Raw genomic sequence first — 23,837 nt, forward strand, 5'->3', positions numbered from 1 at the left:
ATTATGTATTCCACAGACCGTAAAATCAAGCATTTGTCTTAATTCTTTATGTCACGTAGTCGCTCTAATTTTTTCAAATTGTTTAAAACTGTACAATCTCACTTTACAAGCTAGCTATTTGAAGTTTATCGATAAGCTCAAATCAGGTGAAATGAATAATATTCAAACAGTTAATCGAAGCAAATCAACACATCATTTGAACAGAAATTAATGATAAAAAACAAATTAACAATATCTTTGGTTTGGGTTTCAGTTACCATTCATGAAAAATACACATTTGTTCATGAGATAATCTCCCGTGGGTCGACATCTTCAGCAACGTTAAAATGACTAAACATAAATGATTAATTTTTTATGCAAAAGATCATATGGTTACACAATGCAAAAATTCAAAATATCTTTCATTTATCGATGAGTCCAAATTTTCTCCAATCAACAGTTGATTTTCTCCTTTGGAAGGGTAGCAAAAATTTGGAACATTGGATAAACGCTTTTTACAATACAATCAGACCTTTTGTATCCATAGGTAAAATTTGGTTACTCGTTAAAATTGAATTTCGGAAGATGGTTGAAGAATTTGAATTATGAATAAACTGAGCTTCCGGTTTCAATTAGTTGGAATTTGGTTTATTGGTATTGTCCAAAATTACCTTTATAACTTAGGATTTTGACAACCAACAAAAGCACTAATTAATTGTCTTGAACCTTTTTACCGGTTGCCGTTTAATGTATATCGACTAACACCTCGAATACACAAGAGAGGTGCACAGTTTTGATTGACAAACTTGTTTTTTAATCGTCTAACTGCTCCAAATATATCCACAACGAACATTTTGCACCTTGGACCTCAACGCTTTCGTGGTAATAATTTATTTAAATGAGAGCACGTTAATCCGAAAATACTGTGAAACAAATTTGTTCGCCTGCGCTTTAAGAGGTAACACTATGCACCATTCCAAGTTGAAAATTATATCAGCGGGTCGGTCGACTCCGCTACGTAATTAATGCAGTTCGTCTTTTTGCATACACCAGCCACTTTATTAACTTACTTGTAATGGCAACTCGTCACAGCACCCCCGACAATAATTTCGTCAAAATTTCCGGTTGCGCGGCTAACGATTCTTTAATATATTGCGGTTGTACGACTTTCGGTTCGAACTTTCAATTGAAAACTCAAGCGATCTAAAAAATGGCGCACACATGATTCACCTTGAAAGCTTGGCGAAGAATTTCGTGCTACGCGATCGCCGCGCTTCCGTTACGTAGGTTTGTCTCGAACGTTTGGCTAAGAATCCAATACGCGACCGAAAAATGCAGCACTTGATATGCATAGATTCGCTTCTAGTTTGGCTAAGAATGCCCGTCTCCCACCCAGTTTTTGCCAATCTCGAATGATGAATCGACGTTTCGACTCTTATCTGATTGACCACTACGTCTTGATCTTAGCCATAGACCGAGACACTCATAACTCGCTTTAATTTCTCGAACATTGGTTCCCTTCTTTGTCTTTATGAAGTGGTACCCGTATAAAATTTTCTATACCGGCAAATTTGTAAATTTAACCAAAAAAATCTTTAAAGCCTAAAGCGAGCACCTATTACAAAGGTCAGTTCGACAGTGCCCTAGACACACATACTGAATCCCGTCACTGAATCGTTCACTTCTGTGAAGAAGTCGGAGAAAAAGATATGCTATTGAATACGAGCTGTATTTCCGAGTGCGAGCTGAGTGTCCAAAAATTCCCCGACTGAAAATTGTATGCGACTCTTCGTATCTTATTTCCATTTTCCTTAAAAAAGAAGCTACACGTACCAAAGAACGCTGACCTTACCCTAGGGGACTTTTCCACTACCATGCAATCTCTGGACCTCGACGACATTTCCAAATAATGCGAGCGAAAAAGGTGTGAGTTTTTGTATTTTGTTGTCACTTTACAGTGGTGTGTAAAGAATTTCAAGTAGAAAATTAAGCTATTTTTTATTTGTCTTTAACGAATCTTAACTGGGGAAAGTTTTTAGTTTTTGAATTTTTTGGATTATTTATCATTATCAGATTCAAGGTTCAGTTTATGAAAGCCACAGGTAATCAAACGGAGCATACCGCGACTCGAGGGAACGGGCGGTCGTGCACTGGTGAATAATCTAAAACAGAATTACGGCACAAGGAGTGGTCTCGATTTCTCAAAGCTGGAACGGAAGCACAACCTAACTGTCAGTATCTAGCAGGAAACAAAACAAAGGAAAGCAAACACCCTTTAGAGACGAAAGCCAGAACGGAAGATCCCCTAAATCATGCCGTTGCCTATATAGAATTCCCAAAATACGGACACAAAACATCGGAATTTCCAACCAGTCTGCGTACTCGGATTATAACGTCTAAAACTTAAAACTTCTTTAATTAATTACTCGATCCCCTGTTATCCTAAAGATCTCGATCCAGCCTAAAAATTCGCGCTAACTAAGCGCGCTTTATTTGACGCTAGACACAATCTCATCAGACGAGGTTTGCTGCAACACAATTATTCAACTACCGTTACTTATACTCAACTAAATGATCGGGGTGAAATTCCGAAATTCGGTAGTTCGGCGACATGTCATCTTTATCAGGTTTATCTATGTAGGCGAGCGATGTTGCCGATTTCTATCAAATTAACATAGGCAAACTGAAATCGACTAATTTCTAATTACCGGAGTTTAAATCCTAAAACCCTACTTCCCCGTGTCGAGGGCTGTCGGATGCTACAAAAATAATTTAGATATCTCTACGGGAACAATTAGAAACTTCACAATTATGTTAAGCAACTAGTTTTCCTATATTAGAACCTTAGAAGAGGTTCGAAACTACAATTTCTCGTACAGAAGCGCGAAAAAGTACCGGGTGTTCATTAAAGCTGGTAGCTTCCATCAATGTACGGTGCGTTCATTAATTTTGGTGTAATTCCTGTACTAAAAGTGGAAAATGGGAGCTTCGTTACAGAAGAAAATGTTATTAAATACTGTGTCAAATTTTGGGCCAGGAAGGGTAATAAAAATCAATTACGTTACTCTGATATGTTATTACTTTAACTGTTAGCATTGATAAAGTGCTTATTCAATGGTCTTAGGCAATTATTGACAGTTAATAAAATGAGGAAGTTATTTCATTAGAAAATACGAAAGACTTTCCTAAGAAGACTAAAAATTAGTGCAGTCCACGTTCGGCATTTAACTGCTCAATTTATAAATATTACAGGTGGTTTTAGCGTCACCAAATTTTGATAGCAAACCTCAGAATTGCATTGAGGACTCAAGGAAAACAGCGAGTAAGATGATAGGAACCAAAAGTACCCTACATCTTTCCCGTGGAGAGTCATTTTGCGTGTCATCATTATTAGGTACAAAGCTAGAAAGGTGACCAGTCGATCTAGTTGCCGCTATTGCTTAAAATTGTTTCCAATTTGAAATGTAACATAATCGTGTATATGAGCCATCTTTAAATTGTTTTGTCGTGAAAGTGATTAACTACATAACAAAATTGAATATGATAGGATAGGACCAAATATAAAGCCACTTTCATAAGACACGATTTAATGCTACATCTGATTGTTGTTACCAATAGACTTTTTTTGCATTATCGTTGTGCACGGAAAAATATTATCATATACAAATTAGTTAACATACTTATTCGAATACCTACTTTAAAATTACTCCTAGCCTGTTGACACAAATACAACGCGGCCAAGCCATTATGAGTTATTATGCAAACAGAGCTGAACACAATTTACATAAAAACACATTGTGTATTACACGGTGAAGTTACTTCGAGAGTGAGATTAAATTTATCAATCATACTACCATTCATAAAACCGGAACTTGCATTGCGTACCTACATGTAAGACTAATACTTCACACTACAATACAATAAAAATTACATAACGAAACAAAATCTAAATGAGTAAATAAAAGTTTCACTTAAGGTGCAATTGTGTTTCTTTCACTGATAATTCGAATAAATCGTAAGTGATAAAAATATATCTAGTCGACTTGGGTTGCAGGTGCCGCGTATCGAAGCCTTCAGACCAGGTTGGTTTTATTATGTCGCTGATATCGTATCGTATCCTGCCGGACGAACTAAACACAGCAATACATATCGAATTCAGTTAATGAAAGCTATTACCTTGGAAAACGGCGAGAATTGAAGTTCTTCACTAACAGTGCCAACAATATTGTACCACTGTAACCTTACGATTGAGTGTTCTTGACTCGTTTTTAATATCTTACTCGGCGAATTTCATTAAATCACTCTAAATCTACTCAGTAAGTTACTCTACAATGGAATCTTATCGACTGACCTCCCGAGCGCTTTCTTTACAAGTATCTATTTCGTTTTTTCTTTATTACTTCGTGAAAACTATAATAAATCGGGCCCAAGCTTTTTACTCTGTTTGGTACGTATATTACTATAATAAAGCGCGTCTAACAAGTTTCGACCTCAAAATGTACGAAACGTCACGTTCAGATTTTTAAATCTAAAGTTGTGCTTATTTATTAATCATGGATCACTTCAGCACCTTTGCATCATTCAATAACTTCTACTTGAACACCCAGTTCTTAACAATCCTATCCTAGCCAGACAAAACATGCGATTTCAACGCTCTCAGCGTTCAAAACCTGATAAAAGAAACGTTAAAAATACAATGTGGTCTTCTATATGTACACATTTTCTTTAATTACAAAGTAGAAAGTAAACAATAATTAATTTTAAATTGAAATCACAATTAACGCCCGTTACAGTACCCCCTCCTGTTTTTGAGTCAACCGAACAGTTGAATAGAAAACAACATACTAGAAGTTTATAAGATACATTTATAAATAATCAGAATTATATCAAATCCTTAAACTCGTTGCGACTATTTTCCAACTGAACAGGCGCTTAAACTACAAAGAACAACATAACTAACCAAAAGCGAGATAAAACGGCTATACAAAAAATACAAACAAAAAAGCTCAAGCTGGAGGTGAAACATGTTTTAAACAAACCTTTTCCTACACTGCACTAATTCACATTTTTCATTTTGTTTATCAGGTAATCTTCATCGACAACGACACAGGCTACATACCTGTTCCTGCTTTAAGGCATCGTAACCTTCCCTCCCATGAAGAATTGGATTGGCAAAATCCCGTCGATTCTTGGGATAGAGAATATAGAAGGATTCGATGGAATAACACAAAAGTACAACGTAAGTATTTGATGAAATAAATGGGAATACTTACGTAATATTCTGTTAGTGTTATCTTCCCTAAGAATTAAATACAAAGTAATCATTTTAATTTATTTTACGAATTGAGTAACGAGTACCGTTTGCGATTATAATAAATGTTCCATCTGAGGTTGTAATTTTTGGGAAAGGGTATAATTAAGAGTTTTCTAGCTGATTTAAAGGATTAGAATTTAAGATTATAATGGATTTTTCAAAAAAATGAATGATTTTCTAGATCAAAGAGATAGTAGATTAGCTTCAAAGAAATGGAAAAGGGGTCCCTTAACTAAAACGCAGCTTTGGTACAGAGATATTATTTTTAAATTGATAGTACACGTTTATTAATAAACTTTTGTTTGCTGTGTTGCCAAAATTTGAAAAATTACATAAAAATAGAACGGACCGCTCAACAGACGTATAATGTACGTTAGCACTTCCACATAATGTGGAAAATATATGAAAGTAGTTTGTATTGTTATTTTGTTTTCCGATAACTAGATTTTTAACAAAAAGAAAAACTGTTCACGCAAATCAAATAAGTACTGACAAGAAATGCATACACCTAGAAGTGTATTAAACATCCACTAAGTACGATTGACATTTTGACACTTTAATGATACACCTTGTATATATTTACTACAGACAGTTTTACACCTGATTGTTTTCGATAATTTATAGAGGATCAAATTAATTAAACCTTTTTTTTAAATCTATGGGTCCTTTGGGACCTTTTGCCCTCGATTTGTTTGGTAAAAATATTTGTTTTGATCCCCTCTACTACTCAATTTTTTTCCATAGATAATTTTTAAACTATTTAGGCATGAATGTAAGTTACATTGATAACAGTTTTACAGTTCGCATTGAGGTTGTCGTTTTCATTGAGCAGCAACCAAGATATTCAGAAAAATCTAAAAATAATTTTGGTAAGCCTTTTTCCACTGGGCGATTCTGCAAACTTGAGCATTTACTACTTTACTAGTCATAAAACGGTGACGTGACGATGCAACATATACCTAAAAGAAGAGCTAAACTTGGTTTCTTGTTTGTTTATTGCTGCTATTCGGCAGTTATTGTGATTGTTCCCGAGGTTTTCGATTTGAATAATTATTTATATGAGCAATAGAAATGAAATGAAAGGTTCGTGATTTCGACGAAATTCACGCTTTAATTAAACCTTGGAACAGTTGCATCTCACGAAGAACTTATTAGATTTAACGCAATGTTGTGCAAGTAGGCATTTAGAGCGAAAAGGGAATTGCTCTTTAACTGTGCAAGTGCTATCACGATCGTTAAATTGCTATGAGTCTGCTAAAAGGATATTAAAATGAAAATAAAGCATGATTTTACGCGATCTCACATCGTACCACCAACTACATACCATATTTTGAGTATAACCGTTTGTGCTGTTCTGTAAGGTTGATTCAAGTTTCCTTTTGGACACGAAGACAATTTACAAGAACGCAGATCGAAACCGAATCTTATTTCTCAATTTTTATTCAACTTTGGAAAATGTAACGAAATATGTACCTACGCGAATGCGCGTTATTTCAACGAAATTTTATGGATCCTAATACATTAAGTAACTACCTACATGTTTAAGTCGGTACGAGGGTAGCGCCACACATACACGGTCGAACATATATAGATTCAGAGATCGCAATCACCCAAAACTTTCCCAATCAGGCCTTATTAAACCAAAGTCGACTAGCCCTCGAAGACGCGCGCCTTGCAAAAGGTGATTAATTTTCCCACTAGGAGAGAAACAAAATTCCGTCACGCAAGGGTTGTGCGCGTTTGGGAGATCTTTCCGTCGACACCAATTTGAAAACAATTGGACCAAAACTATAGAAGAAGATAGGGAAAGAAAACTGAAAAATCTCCAAGTTAGTATAACATGCTAGGGGATGGCGCCCAGATGTCGGCGACTGCCAGCATGTAGCCACTTCCCTAAAGTTGTTAATTGCAAAAAAATATGTAAAAATGCGCTAAAAATACGCCGAGATTGTTGTCTATCAAGATAGCCAAACGTACCTACGTTGGGAGTGATTGGGAAATGCACAAGGGGCGCCGCGCCGGTACGTATCCGTTACCCTGCCCCATTACTTCCAACGTACTTATAACTATCTTGATAGAAAACAATTTCGGCGTCTCGGTTACTTTGCAGCTTATGTGCAGCGGGCCTAAGGCGGAAGGCGATCGTCTCTCAATTGTAACGGTCGATGACGCGGGTTCGAATAAGAAGTGAGAGTGAAGCTTTTCACTTAAACGATAAGAAGTGGTCACTTCTGTCGGCACCCACAAAGTTCCACATTGTATTTTTAGTGCATTTTTGCAAATGTATATGTAAAAAGGTAGCTTTTAATCTCACTTTGGCTGACTGGCTGGCTGGCAGCAAATGCTAACTTGGAGATTTTTCAGTTTTTTCCTATCTTCTACAGTTTTGGTCCGATTGTCTTCAAACTGGTGTCGTCGGAAAGAACTTACGAAATTGCGAATTGCGCGTCGGAACTAGGTACCGACAAAGAGAAGGTAGTACCCCGCGACAAGATCTTACTGATTGTGAAATCAAAACCTCAAACTCGAATTGCGGGTGAACGGGACGTCGGAAGTGAGTACCTACCGACAAAGGAAATGTGGTAGCCCCCGACAAAATCTTACTGATGGTGGAGTCAAAACTGGCTAATAAAATACTGATCTGCCACACAAAAATGCGCTGAAGTCCCTTCGATCTCACACGATGACTTTGATAATTTTTAAAGCTCATTATCAATACCTTCTTCGAGGTTTTCATCATCATCAAAGTAGGTAGTTATTTCCATCATCAATTTTCGATTTGTACCCAGTCTGGTGTTAATTAAATATTTGTTAAATAATTCTTTGGAATTGTGGGAGTAATCAAGACTGCTGAGTTTCCCAATTAATAAAGTTAAGGCAGATGTTTTTCATTGCAGCAGATGCCTTGAAAATTTTTCTGGACAAGTGTTTATGTGGGTCAGTGGGTGGTTTAGTAACCGGTTGTGTCCTGCATCATATTCTAATGAAACAAAATATTGGGGAGAGGAGGACGTCAACGAATATCTTAAGAACGGTAAGTATATTATTGGTGATACAATATCTTGAAAAGTGAGTGTCGGAGGAAGGCACTCACAATAGGTAATTGGAACGGCTGGATAAGAATTATCTATTGGTAATGTCTAAATGAGTACCGGAGGAGGGTATTCACAAACAGCAAATGGAACGTCTCGTTTACTGTCTTTAGTTTCTTGGTTCCTTGGGCCATTCTGGTCCCTTTGGTGCTTTCCACTCCTTTGATTCCTTTGGTCTCCTTGGTTTATTTAGTCTCTTTAATCTCCTTGGTCTCCGATCCTTATATTGTCTATAAATTGGACGTGCTAAGGATATCTTCTTTAAAGGCATTTCAAAAGAATAACTAAAGGTAAGATTTCTATTTTGGGGATACAACAAGCATTTTCAGTCGCTTTTGTGTCTTTTATTCTCAGTGAAGTGTTTCTTTTCTTATCCCTTCAGTCTCATTTACATTTTGTAAGTTATTATCTTCCTTGTAATCTAGTTCTACTTCGGTTTCACTTTTTAGCGCATTTCCACAAAAATAAAAAAATGCGCTATTGTGGCCACTTTCTCCGTCCGTCCGTCCGGGCATTCGTTGGAACGCTACTTAAGAGCTATTGTTCTACTTTTTTCGCTATTTGGTTCGTTATGGTGTCGAGGTTTGCACCAAGGAAGGAATTTTTTCTGAGTTTATTGCTAAAAAAGTTATTGTAAAAAAACCAACAAAACCGTTTTTTACATATGTTCCATAATTTTACACTTTTGCCGTTTATTATTAACGATCCTAGAGATCGTTTATAATTTTGTATTGCTGTCTGTCATCCGTCTGTTGGTCTGATCGTCTGTTCCTTTGTCTGTCTGTCCCTCTATCTGTCCGTGTGCGATAACTTTGTTTAGAAATGTCCGATCGCTTTACATCTCCGTTAGTTATTAACTGAATTGCATGAAATTCAATATGGGCATAGCTTTAGCCATATAATACGCATATGATACATAGGCACTTGGAATAAAGGAAAATCAAACGCCAGTTTCAAAATTTGGTTTTGCGCATGCGCAGTGCCAACTTTTTAGCGCATTTTTGCAAATTTATTTGTAAAAAGTAGCTTTTAATCTCACTTTGGCTGGCTGGCTGGCTGGCTGTCGGCTGGCTGGCAGCAAATGTGGGCGCGTAGAAGAACTCTTGTAGAAAGGCAACGGGTGTACGTGTATCTACAAGGCCGTGTAATTTGTAAACCTTGGGGACAGGGCTACATGATGTGGGGTTGGCGACATCTGGGCGTCGTCCTCGAGCGTAGTATACTAACGTGAAGGTTTTTCAGTTTTTTCCTATCTTCTACTACAGTTTTGGTCCGATTCTTTTCAAATTGGTGTCGTCGGAAAGATGTTGTAAACGCGCACAACTCCTGCGTGGCGGAATTTTGTTTTTTGGCCTAGGGGCGAAATTAACGACCTTTTGCAAGGCGCGCGCGCGCGTCTTCGAGATGTAGTCAATTTCGGGCACCTTTTACCTTCCGTTGCGAATTCTGTCACGCGTTTTAACGTTTCGTAAATCTCGAATGGCTGTCTCTCTTTTTCGTGTCGCCATTAGAAGCTCGAGCAATGAGAAGTGTCCCCCAAAAATTAAGTACTATCTTGTGGAAGGTTTTTAGCGAGATCCACCAAAATGTGGGTGTAATATAAGTATGCACCGAAAAATGAAATGTGGTAGCCTCCGACAAGATCTAACTGATGGTGGAGAAAAATCTTCAAACGCGAATTGCGGGTAAACGGGACAAAAGTGGCTAATAGAATACTGATCTGCCACACAAAAATGCGCTGAAGTCCCTTCGATCTCACACGAGGACTTTGATAATTTTTTATTTATGGAAGAATTTAAACGAAATTTGATACATAGGCACTTGGTATATAGGAAAATCAAATGCCTGTTTGAAAATTTGGTTTTGTGCATGCGCAGTGCCAACTTTTTTGTTTATGGAAGCATTTAAATGAAATTTGATACATAGGCACTAGGAATAAAAGCAAATCTAACGCCAGTTTCAAAATTTGGTTTTGCGCATGCGCAGTGTCAACTTCCTTATTTATGAAAGCATTGAAATGAAATTCTTCTTATAAACTGAAATTGAAGTAGGACGTCAAAAATTGATTGCACCTATGCAACCCTATCTTTCATATTTGTGGCCGGATTTATACGATTTTAATAGAAGTTGCATCTTACAAATGGGAAATGAATGCAAGTGGAAATGCGCTTTTTGTAAATCGTTTACGATTACTCTTTTGCGTTCGTATTAGTTGTATTAGCATTCTTGGCCGTAACTTCATTGGTTCTTTTGACGTTTCTTGGTCATTATGCACCGTGATATATTTGTTTCAGATAGTTTCCAAACACTGTTTTAAGAGTCCGGTTTCTGGGTTTAACTGCCGAACCTTAATTTCTGGAGATAGAGTCTATATCTATAGTTTATATAATCAATCTCTTTACCTTGTTTAGCATCACAACTGCCTCGCTTTTTGACCTTTTAGTTTGGTTTTAGTCCCTGCTTGGTCTGGCTCAAGTTGCATTAACATTAAGCGTCGTTATCTCGAGAGCGCTGAGGGTCGGAAGTCCACTTCAGCACAATTTTACTCAAGATTGCTTTTAGGACCTTATCTTTTTGCATTAAATATAGTGTATCCTGTAGGTACATTATAATTGTACCATGCGGACTTTAAAAACATGAACAACTTTTGTATGCTAGGACCAACTTTCAAATTTCAAACTTTGTCTACGTCATCTCCAATAGTATACCCATTAAGGATTTATTTTCTACAATATTTTGGTTCTTCTTGGTCTTAACTTTGGCACAAGCATTTAAATTCAATGTTACATTTGGATATTTGTCTATGATTCTTGAGTAAGGAGGCCAACCTTCCCGTATTCAGCGGGACAGTCCCGTAATGGCAAAGGCAATCCCGCATTCGAAAAATTAACAAATATGTCGCGGAATTACACCAATGCGTCCCGCGAGTCCCGCTTTTCGCTTTTGTAGTAGTGTTACCCAAATTCATGTAAACGAGACAACGGCCAACGCCAACGAGCAAAGCGATTACTTGATTACTTGTAATGAATTTCATTCATTATTACTCACTAATGACAATGCCTTGAATGCCATCAGTTTTGAAAAAAAGTATTCATTTAAAATTAAAGATAATTAAATTAACGTTTTGTTTTTTAATACCTATAGCACTACATAATACCATGTGTTATATTATGATAATACTATGTATGCATGTTTCTTGTACGTTTTTTTTTTAATAATATAAATATTTTTTAACTTCGCGTGAGTTTTTAATTTGAAAATGGGGAAGCAAGTGGGGGGGGGGGGGTGCGCAGTGGTGTCCCGATTTTTTAACATGGAAAGTTGGTCACCTTATTCTTGAGGTGGATTATGGAAATTTCAAGATCTTCTCATATTAAGCAGACTATAAACTTCACGCGATAAAATTGTTAGAATTGTGGTTTTATTAAAATTGTATTTAAATATTTTGATCGCCATTTCTATTTCTACCCTTAAAACACAGGTACAATATACTATTCCGAAGTGTTAGGGTCGATTCTACAATGCAGGTAGGTATATATCCGAGAATAAGTTATACTATACCCACAGAAGTATATTAGTTCAGTGGCTATATCTAGAATAAACGTCGACGATTGGTTGATTACCATTGCATCAACCAATAGGAAACATGTCGCGATGGCAGTTATTCAAAGAGTATCTTACTCTGCATACAGGGTTAATTATAGACTGGGCCCTTAGTGAGTTAGGGGTAGTTAAAATTAAATAACAAAGATGTAAATATTGTGTAGGTAGGTACTACCAGTACATTTTATACAAGAAAGATGAAGGACTGAAATTAGGTGTAGGTATATCCGTTATTACGCAAAAAAAAGCTTCCGGTCACTAACTTCGATACCATCTGAAAGTGATCACGTAAATCTTAAGGTAATAAATTTGCATCTAACCTACTTTTGAACCATACAAACTTACGTGAATATTACAACAATAACAATGATGAACCTTAATGGTTGAGTTTACATTTGTTTATATCTTTTCAGATATCGAAGCGGAATGTCAAGATGATTACATGAAAATTAGAGTCGGATTTAATGGCACCTTCACGGGACTAGTCTATTCTGCAGGTAAGAAATAAATTCTAAATATTCACTGCCGCCCCATTCGGGGGTTCGGTGGAACTTCCTGAAAATTCAATTGTAAAAAGATACTTACGACCAACTGTGATATTTCAGTAGGTGAGTATATCAGATCTATAACTAAACTCAATTCAGTCTGGCATTAAATCTAAAACGCTTTTTGATGACGAAATATAGGTTAGTAAGTCTGTGCATGGTTCGAAAACTAGAAAATTATTTAATGAGGAGTAAAACCAAACGCAACACATTTTTTAGTTTAGGTGGATACGCCGGTGGCGTTACGTTTAGAGACATTGTTAATTATTTTTTAAAGAGAGATAATTTTTTCCATTTCATATATTACTTACGATTTAATGACCGTTAAATAACGCAGAAGTGGATTACGAAGTAAATATTTCGTTCCTTCTCTTGTTTTATGAAGATTTAGGTATTAAGTAATGATTTGAATCTGTGTTTACAGTAAGTTGCATAATAGGGTAGGTGGCGCACCTTTGGAAAGGTTTTAATGCCCACGATCAGTTCATTTCCAAAATATTCCTAATTAAAAATTAAACAAAAGGTACACAACCGCATTAGAGGTGTCGTTTGTAACATCCACGAAGTGAACTTTTGACAAATGAGAGGCATTACATTATCATAGAAAATTTGCAGGGTGTCGAAATTTAGAGGGCCTATTTTCCAATAAATTATTTAGTAGTGGAATTGTAAAAATTAAATAAGCGATCATTCTGTGGAATAGAAGATTGTCCTTTTTTGCGTCGTTTAATTTCTGTAAAGCGTTGTGTTATTAATGGATTCCGGATGTCTGGAGACGAGATGTCGGAGATTTGGATCATATTCAGTTGTCTTAATTGGTTACAACTTTAATAACCAAAATTTATTGTTGAAAACTTATTATTGAAAATAAGCATGATATATTAATATTATACATTGTGGGAAGGCTCGTAAAACAATAAATCTTTTAAAACCATGGTACCTAAACTGTAACTTCCATTTAAAAAAATCAACTTTGAGTCACAACGCAGTTACTAGAATGACTAGAAAAAGCTCCACAAAGTTTGTTAATGATTTTGCACTTTCTGTCCGTCTCTCCGTTCTTCTATCTGTGTGTATAATAACTCACTATCGGTTTCAAATTTCCCCCAGTAATAGCATTTACTAATACCCCCCTATTATAGTCAATGGTAATAGGTAGGCAATGGTCAAGGGACTAACTGATTAAATTTTGGTTATTTTGACTTCTTGACCGTACGTCTGTGTTTGTCGCTCTATATTGGTTTGAACAGTTTATTTATTATTAATTAAAACGGTTTGAGGAACCGAATGGCAACCGGTCCCCACTCATGGGGTGGGCCCCATGAGCACGTGCCATGGATAAACATCTAGGTGCCCGCGTTTTCAGAGGTCCTGCATTACTGCAAGATTACTGAGTGAGAGCACGTCGCGAGATTCTCTTCCCCTTCCACTCAGCCGCCTGATTTGTAGATTTTATGGACTTACGCTGGGCCAGATAAGCAGTAGACAGTGCTATTTATTAAGAAGTAGACATACTGATTTACGTATATTATTTTTTTCTATATTTACTTTTAAATGACAAAATCTCTTCTAAAGGGCGCCTAATTTTATGCAACTAAAATAACTTCTTGAAACAAATAAAGATCTGGCTGTCATATTAATTAATTTGAATATTGTCGTTCTGGCTGCCGTACTTTTAGTTTCCTTCGCGTGCGATGTATTCAACTGGTATAGTGCCGGTAACAGTTTAAAAATCGTAAGAGATTTATTTTCTGTGAAGCCACAGCAACAATATTCAAATTAATTAATATGACAACCAGATCTTTATTTATTTTAAGAAGTTATTTTAGATGCATAAAATTAGGCGCTCTTCAGAAGAAATTTTGTCATTTAAAAGTAGACATAGGGAAAAACAATCCCTAAATCTACTATCTACTTCTTAATAAATATCACTGTATACTTATTTCGCGACAGTGATTAAAGACCTTGGCGCCCTACTGTTCCAAAACACATTCGTTAGCATTCTCTGTTAGTAAACTTTTAGTTTAAAATTGCGCGTGGAGACTGGAGATATATGAATTCCTCGAGTCGGGGATAATATCACAGATGATTAAATCTGTGCTAATATGCAGACTAAAAACAAAAACAAAAAATTCTAAAAATTAATTATATACTTATTTATATACATAATTATTGCTTATTAAAATATTTTGTGCCTGATTATATTGTTACAATTATATTTCTTTTCAGGATACGCATACGATCCAGATTGCATGTACATAAATGGTACCGGAAGAGATTACTACGAGTTTTACATACAACTAAACAGATGTGGAACATTGGGAAAAAATGGGCACAATGAAGACAATCGTCAACTGCCGTCGGTAATATTTCTTACTATTTTTCCCAACAGAATCGCGGGAAGCATGAAACTTCCTACGTGAAGTTTTCAAAATCATTCACCTCACGAAATTTAAACTAATATAATAACAAGATACGAAGAGAATCGCATACGATTTTCATTAGGGGAATTTTTGCCACTCAGTTCGTATTCGGAATCCAGACTTTTAATCCGGCTCATATATTCAATAGCACTGATCCTTGAACTCGTAGAAATCGATTGGCGAAGGTTTGACATCCCTGTGCCTTTTCGTTCTCGGGTTAGACGAGGAACAGACGGGCAAACCATCACATAAGGGGAATTTCTTTCTTTCGAAAAATTTCCATAAAACTCCTCGTTCTCGCACCAAACATTTTGGTGTGAAAACTGGGTGTGATTCTTTAACAGAGAGGGAGAAATAATGAAATGCGCAATGGATATTGTAAGGTATTTGTTGATGCGAATAAAATTGACATCAAAACCAAAAAAGAATAAAATTGATGGATTTATTGTCATGGCAAGGTAATTGCAGAATAATTAAGTAGGCAGAGGCATTTTTCTGCTGTATGCTGTATTTAGTTACCTTTCCTAAAATAGAAAAACACATGGATGGCTCTTTATTAAATTATTTATCCTTTCTTTTAAAACAAACTATGTGTACAAAAAAATGCTAATGTGCACTTGAATACATGGTGTAACGAGACAAATCTTCACAGCCCGGGTAGCTCAGTCGGTAGAGCATTGGACTTTTAATCCAAGGGTCCAGGGTTCAAGTCCCTGCTCGGGCGAACTTTTTTATGTTTTTTTTTACTTCCTCTATTATTTTACCAAAATATGTGTAATCATACAGTAATAGGCAATCGCGAAATATGAAACTGGAAGCTAAATTGATGTAATTGTGATTATAATTGTTGCGATATTCCGAACTAATTTCATTTTCGTGAATTACGTATCCGCTTTTATAATCAGCTGAATAATTTCCATGCGAAAATGCATAAGAGAATATTTAACAAGATTCGCGAACATGCCCGTCATTTTTAATATACAGGGTGTTACATATAAGTATGTAAAAAAATTTGGGTGGTAGAGGAGATCAAAACAAACACTTTTTCCAAATAAACCGATGGTCCAACGTGTTTGGTTTGGGACCCACCCCCACAAAAGTGGTTTGCATTCCTTCTTGAATTTTTTTCTCATCAACCATAAGAATTAGAAAGACTGGTGGCACGTCTTTGAATAGGTTTTCTGGTATGCCCTTTCTGATTTAGCAAAACTTTTTTCAAAATTCTTACCACGAAAGGGCGCACCCCTAAATGAATGTGCGAAAAAAATTCTGATTTCGACGAGATTTGGTAGCGGGGGTTTTTGAGCATGAAAATCACAAATATGAAATTATTTTTTGAAAATTCGAAAAAAAAAATTCCACTGCGTTCACACTTTTGTCGAACAGTTTTTTAAAATCGCTTTTCAAACAAAATTATACTCAGAGCCGGTCTTTAGCAAATGCGAGGCCTGGAGCGAAACATTTTTGCGGGGCGTTTTTTAACGATGATTGTTGGGGGGGGGTCGATGTTTATTTACATTCTTTTGTTCGCGAGTCGTGAGTCATACGTCGTATGTCGTACGAATGAGAGTTTTGTTCGTAGGATTTTTAATTCATCAATAATTGAACATATTAGGCGGGTAATCAGACAGATATTTTAGGTATGTACGTATATCTGTACATTATTTTATTATATTATTTTCATTCAACCAAAACATTTACTTATTTTTTAGCGAGGCCTGGAACGGCCGCTCCACTACCTCCACCCTAAACGACTCTGGTTATACTCATTTGAATATTGGGCCTTCGGGTTACAAAGTGTCCCCCGCCTACTAGTGAGTGATCTAATTTCGCATGTAGTTGATTGAAAATGTCGCAAATAACAAAAACAATAACGATTTAAGTTGATATTATGATACTTGCAATATAATGCTTATTGATTGTAATGGAACTCTACTTAATAAGCATTTTCCCACCACCCGCAACCACGGAATGTTTTGAATCGAATTTTCAGACTTGAATACCATGATCAACAAATGGAATTTTTTGTGATATCATTTATTCATAATATCGTTTTAAAACGTTATTTTTGATCCCCTCTACCACCCATTTTTTTTTACATACGTCTATGTAACGCCCTGCTCAAAGCTCACTAATCTAAACTATTCAATGTCTAAACTAAGGCCGTAGGTACCGTATATGACACTTTACGTTTTCTTAGGTACTTATATCGTTTCTTGTGTCATTTCTGACAGTAGAAAAAAGGTTACAGTGTCATACACATTACGCACTAACTTAGTTAATTAATTTCTTATAGTACGCCGTTTTAACAATTACTGTGCAAAAAAATTATAATCTTAAAATAAAATTTGTCACAACTTCTACTATATTAAATATTAATGATAAAACCATTCCCTCTTTTTCCACCAATCAAAAAACTTCCCCCACTCTAATTCAAACATAAAGAACAAAAAAATCGAATTATCAGATAAAGAAAGAAAATAATTTGAAGGATCTCAAATACAAAAAAAAACTGAAAAACTGGAAACATACGGAGAAACAGAAAAAATAGAATAATCTGTAGATTTGCGAGAAACGCAAAATCTACTGTCCCAAAATCCAAGCAATGCTAACTTCAGAACCGGTAGAGTCCGAAGAAAAAGCAAATTTCGAGATATTCGGGAACGTAGGTATATCTCCCAAACGAAACATTTTGGGTTCTTGGTTTGTTTAGAAAATGGTGCTTATTTTGATGGAATGTACCTAATTAATGTATATCTACTGAATATACTCAAATTTCGCGATTGTACATAACATATATACTTTTTTTTTCAGAAAAATTTCATGTGGAATACAGTAACCGTTCAGTACAATCCCTTAATAGAAGAGGAATTCGATGAACATTTTAAAGTAACTTGCGAATACGGTTACGATTTTTGGAAAACTGTAACCTTTCCATTTTTAGACGTAGAGTAAGTCACCCCAACAATACCAGCCAAAAATACTAACCGAATTATTTTAGAGTGGCAACAGGCAATCCCGTAGTTTTTACTTTGACACCTCCTGAGTGTTACATGGAAATTAGGTACGGGTATGGAACAAATGGTAATCGTGTCACCGGCCCAGTTCGTGTTGGCGATCCGCTTACTCTAATAATTTACATGCGAAGTAAATACGGTAACTAATTGAAAAAAATTCTAATCTTCCAAACTTTGAATAAAATCATTTTTAGATGGATTTGATATTGTTGTTAATGACTGTTACGCTCACAATGGTGCCACTAAAAAGATCCAACTCATTGATGAATATGGGTAAGTTTTTCAAAACTTTTCAGGCAGCTATACACATTTTTCTTCAGATGTCCAGTTGATGACAAACTCATCTCAAGGTTCAGAGGATCTTGGTCAGACACAGGCATATTTGAAACGCAGGTTTTTGCCTACATGAAAACATTTAGGTTTACCGGTTCACCAGCTTTATACATAGAATGTGACGTTCGTATGTGCCACGGTCGTTGCCCGGTAAACATGGCGGCATTATCTCGTCGTCCCTTCAATTTATCTGTTTTTAGAGTCAACCCTGTCATTGGAGAAACCTCAACAAGAGTGTAAGTAAAAGATCAATCGATGACATCAATACTACAACCACGCCATCTTTATCGGAAAATGTCAATTTGTTCCAATCTTTGCGTGTTTTGCAAGAGGGAGAAAGCGAAAATGATCACGATTTACTGAAGGAAACATGTAATGATTTCGCCACTCTTCGCCGACGTATATTAAAACCATTGTAATTTTTAGTGGGTAGCAGTTCTTTAAACCACGTCTGTTTGAGGACTGGTTGGTTCTCGGCTTTATTAGCATTAGGAGCCGGCATTATGTGCCTTTTAAGCGGTGCCTTGTTAGCAACGTGCTCGAAAATGAGGCGAAGCGCAATTGATAAGGTTTTGGGACCAAAGCAGTTCGATGGATATATGACACACAAGGGCAGCATTAATTAAGGCAACAAGCATGGGCTACCCATTATTTTTAATTTCTACTAATTACAATAGCTTTGTTTTTATGAATACGTATGTGGAGGACTGTGATTATAGATTGAATCAAATATCAACTAATACAGAGAATATATTTATAGATACTTACTTATAAAGTAACATATCAAAGATTCGTCGTTATAATCCACTTCTCCAATATGTGTGGGAGAATAATAGAATGAAATGTAAATATTATAGGATGAAAGTAAAATAAACTACCAACCTTTTGTTTCTATTACATCTATATCTAGGTATACAGGGTGGTGACTTGCGTAACGCATCATAGGGATTTCAATGTAGGTAGGTAAAATTCATAACATGCGATTATTGGCTCCCCAAATTATTTTAGAGAAAAAATGTATTAAAGTTTTTTGTAGAAAAAAAATTGTTACGCCAATCAACCGTATTAGTTTTCAATTTTTTTCATATACACAGACGGAAAATTGGAAAAATAAAACCCGCATCTTTTTCAATAATCTGCGATGCCATGGAATTTTCTAAAACAAAAAGATCCAGTTATCAATTTACAGCAGTTCGAAATGGATGATCGACTTGATTACTGTCTTGCAGTTAATGGTGACTTATTTGAACATTTCTTGTAAATTGTTATACCTATTAGCACAGACAATATGTTGTCTGTGCTATTAGGAAACCGTTTTTAGTAATTTGGTCTTCCTTTATGTTGAATTCGCTGTTCTAAATAATATAATACTTTTTGATAGAATTTGATTTGTTTTATAGCAGACATTCCATGGCATGACGGATATTGGCGTAGTTTTTGTATTATAAAATTCCATGGCATCACAGATTATTGAAAAAGATGGGGGTTTTATTTGTCCAATTTTCCGTCTGTATTGAAAAACATTGAAAAGATTGACGTAAAAAATTTTTTTCTACAAAAAACCTTAATTTATTTTTGGTCTAAAATAATTTGGGGAGCCAATAATCGCATGTTATGAATTTTACATTGAAATCCCTATATGATGTGTTACGCAAGTCACCACCCTGTATAGTTCCTAGCGCATGTAAATACAACACGCCCATAACTATACTACCTGTATCATATAATATAAAGATTATTCATAACCCTTCTTTCCAATCTACTCCCTTTTTCTTTAAAGTAAAGGCAAAGATCGTTTAAGACGAGAACCCCAATACCGTTCCCTTTTTAAAATTAATATGTAGAAAAAATTATTGCAAGGCATAGGTATTTGGGGACAATAAATCATGAATCCGACTAATCGGGAAAATTCTCGTAGAATGTGTCTTCATATACAGGACCATTAACATAGTGCAGGAATGGCCCGAGAGCGATGAAATTGTACCGGATCTAAACGTTTTCATAAATTATGATTCAAAATTATCAAGTGCCCATACTAGTGGATGGTAATCGCGTTTGTCAATTTGGACGTTTGCTACAGAAAATAGTAGTAATTATCATTATTTTTCATTTGCCTATTATATGTCAATTATATCTGTCATATATGATATAAGTATATGAAGCAGTCTATTACGCCCAAGGGCATAATGAGAGGGCATAATGGATTGTCATCTCATTATGCCCTGAAACGGCCTGTCAAATTGATTGACGGAGTTATATTATGTCATCAAAAAGATGCAACTTGATTCGTATGGAGCACTTTAATGTTGGGCAAACAATAATCATGACATTTGTATATTGGAAATGCATTCTTTGGAATGATGAAAAATAAAATGTTGTATGCACCTCAGGCATTACTCAATATTTAACCCTCGGGCGACTTACAATCCCTCGGCATAAATATCGCCTTAATGCCCTTGATGCATAAATAACTATTTGCGTGCTTTTATGAATTCATAAGTGTTTTTTTTCACTACTAGCGTCTGATGACATGATTATTAACCTTTTTTCCACTTGTAAAGTAGGCTTTCTCGGCATTTGTTCAAAGTGGTTAATAATTTTTTATTATTAATTAGTAGTCAATAATGAGAACTGTCACGCTGTCACTTTTAGAAAACACAACCCGAAATTTCGCTCAATGAACGTTTAGACAAGTTCTCTAAAACGAATAATTGCCACCATTCGCAATTTCCAGAGAAATTACATACCTAAAATTATCACATTTTGAAAAAATTCGAACGAAATTACTCTTTGAAAATATCTCAATGACAGAACAAAATACGGCCTGTTTGACTTGTACTTCCACGTACTTGATTGACATGTTAAATTAAGAAACAAACAATTCTGTCCAACCGTTAACTCTCTTATCAATATAATATGTTAATTTAGAGGATTTCAAGTGCTAGTAGTGAAAAAATAGTATATATACCACGGTAGAGAAGTCTATTATTGCCTTCGCACCTTACACCCCTCGGCGCAAGCGCCTCGAGATGTAATCTTGGTGCTCAGGCAATAATAGTTGACTTCTCTACCTTGATATATAATGTACTATTATGAAAGCCGTAATGACACCCAATTGGTCATGCTAAATCTGTCATAATGACACCGTATCCTAGATTAACATAAATAAACCACTTCCTTAGATTTATGGAGAACGCTGTGTGGGTTTACGTGGCCTGAATGGGAGTCCGCAGGGAGGGTTATTAGCCCTACTGATATGGAAGCGTAGAGTACTTCAAGCTTTTGTTTATGTACCGTTACTAAATCATGTTTGTTTGTTTATTATGTATACAGGTGGTTACATATGGTTTTACATTGTTTTATTAAGTACTTATTTATGTATTCACGATACAAGTTTATTACCAGTAGTGTCAAGTGTGTTATGTTACTTTGTACATTTCGATTTAACTATTCCGTGAGGGAAGTATGTACCTAAGTACCTATTACAATCCGATTAATTCCTTCGCTGTAGGTATATATGTAAACTTTTTTTGCGGACCGCAGTTCTTGCGTTTTAACGCATACGAGAAAGAGTCGGGGGTCTCTAATTTGATGTTTCTCTACGTAGTCTATATAGGTACTCCGTGGAGGAAGTTCCTCATACAAATATAGTAACCAACATCATATAAAATGTAAGTGGAAAACATGATAAATCAATGTATTATAGTACAAAACATATTACACACACATGTATTCGAGATTCAGATAGTCTTTAATTATAAACAATATGCAATTACACACCAAGAAATAGGAGGTATGTAATATTCATCATTCTTTGACACACACTCCGCTTTGATAACTTTCTATCACTTGCAGCTATCAAGTGTAATTACGCTACAATTAAACGTTGGTTTAAAGCGTTACGCACACAACTTAAACATTTGATTTGTGAACGGTGTAATTGCGCTACTCATGAGTATAAGTGGCATATTTATATTGAAGGATATTACGTGCACTCTGTGCGATTAGGTAGGTGATATGCCACGTACAAATGGTAAGCAACATTTAAATCGTCATTTAAAAATTTAAAGGGCACCTCGAAAAATGCTGATTTTTAATTTGTGGTCAGTGTAATTATATCACGAATAGTAAGACTGTTTTAAAAGCATAAACGACGTAAGGGAATGTCTACGAGTTGTAAAGTTGTACGAGTTGAATGATAAATTCTGATCTTTATTTGCAATTAGAAAATTAAGTTGATTGCGTGTTCATGTTCACTCGATGTTTAAATAACTCGTTAAGATTTATTAGCGACTTCAATTGTTTGTGTATGAATCTTCATTTTTAGCGCATTTTTGCAAAATTTTTTTTTGTAAAAAGTAGCTTTTAATCTCACATTGGCTGGCTGGCTGGCTGGCTGGTCGGCTGGCTGGCTGGCAGTAAATGCGCGCCCGTAGAAAAACGCTTGTAAAAAGACAAGGAGTGTACATGTAACTATCGGGGCCGTGTAATTAAGAACGTTAGGGATGGGGCTACAAGATTTGGAGTCGACGACATCTGGACGCCATCCCCGAGCGTATTATACTAACCTGGAGATTTTTCAGTTTTTATCTATCTTCTTCTACAGTTTTTCTCCGATTGTTTTCAAATTGGTGTCGTCGGGAAGATCTTGTCAACGCGCACAACTCCTGCGTGGCGGAATTTTGTTTTTTTTTCCTAGGGGCGAAATAAACCACCTTTTGCGCGGCGCGCTTCGAGGGGTAGTCGACTTTGGGCGCCCAAAAGTTTCTTACAGCGCGAATCGCGGTCTCTCTTTCTCGTGTCACTAATAGAAGGTCGAGCTATGTGAAGTACCCAAAAGTTGAATACGATTTTATGCCGGGATTTTAGCGAAATCTACCAAAATGTGAATTACGAATGAACGGGACGTCGGAACTGTGTATCGACAAAGGGAATGTGGTAACCCCCGACGAGATCTTACTGATGGTGGAGTCGAAACTTCAAATCCGAATTGTTGCGGGTGATCAGAAGTGGGTGTCGACAAAGGGAATATGGTAACCCCCAAAGGATTTTAATGATGGTGGAGTCAAAACTTCAAACGCGAATTGCGAGTGCACGGTAAGTGTGAAAATGGTACCGACAAAGTGAACGTGGTAGCTTTCGGCAAGATCTTATTGATGGTGGAGTCAATATTGGCTAATAAAACACTGATCTGCCACACAAAAATGCGCTGAAGTCCCTTCGATCTCACACGAGGACTTTGATCATTTTTTTAATGTCTTCAAGTGCAGAGGTAAATGCCGGAGTGTTAAAATTACTTAATAACGGCCTTCTTCTCGAAATATAACTGTAGTCTTAAGGTTACCGTATCCAGGACCTTCAGATGCCTTCTGGGCTGGAAAAGATCCGGCTATAATTAACAATGTACCTATTTCATATGTACCTACTTATGTAATATAAAGGTACATAAACAAAAGCTTGTAAGTACCTACACGCCACGCTTCAATATCAGTAACAGTAAGTATATTTTATGTACAATAAACAATAAATTG

The 23,837-nt window shown here is 36.0% G+C and overlaps 1 protein-coding gene and 1 non-coding gene across 2 annotated transcripts in view; both read left to right on the forward strand.

Moving 5' to 3' along the window:
- LOC116159110 overlaps positions 1-19,128 on the forward strand; it is a 58,045-nt gene extending 38,917 nt beyond the window's left edge. Inside the window, exons 4-12 of the mRNA XM_031472017.1 lie at positions 5,065-5,218; positions 12,402-12,485; positions 14,763-14,896; positions 17,771-17,907; positions 17,958-18,112; positions 18,168-18,246; positions 18,294-18,456; positions 18,507-18,678; positions 18,733-19,128. Of these exons, the coding sequence (XP_031327877.1) occupies positions 5,065-5,218; positions 12,402-12,485; positions 14,763-14,896; positions 17,771-17,907; positions 17,958-18,112; positions 18,168-18,246; positions 18,294-18,456; positions 18,507-18,678; positions 18,733-18,932 (1,278 nt within the window). The 3' untranslated portion in view covers positions 18,933-19,128. The remainder of the gene's footprint in view (positions 1-5,064; positions 5,219-12,401; positions 12,486-14,762; positions 14,897-17,770; positions 17,908-17,957; positions 18,113-18,167; positions 18,247-18,293; positions 18,457-18,506; positions 18,679-18,732) is intronic.
- Positions 15,608-15,680, forward strand: Trnak-uuu. The gene has a single exon. It is a non-coding gene; the product is annotated as a tRNA-Lys (tRNA).
- Positions 19,129-23,837: the final 4,709 nt, after the last annotated feature.

This window comes from Photinus pyralis, unplaced genomic scaffold (assembly GCF_008802855.1).
Source record: "Photinus pyralis isolate 1611_PpyrPB1 unplaced genomic scaffold, Ppyr1.3 Ppyr1.4_LG1, whole genome shotgun sequence".
Taxonomy (NCBI): Eukaryota; Metazoa; Arthropoda; class Insecta; order Coleoptera; family Lampyridae; genus Photinus; species Photinus pyralis.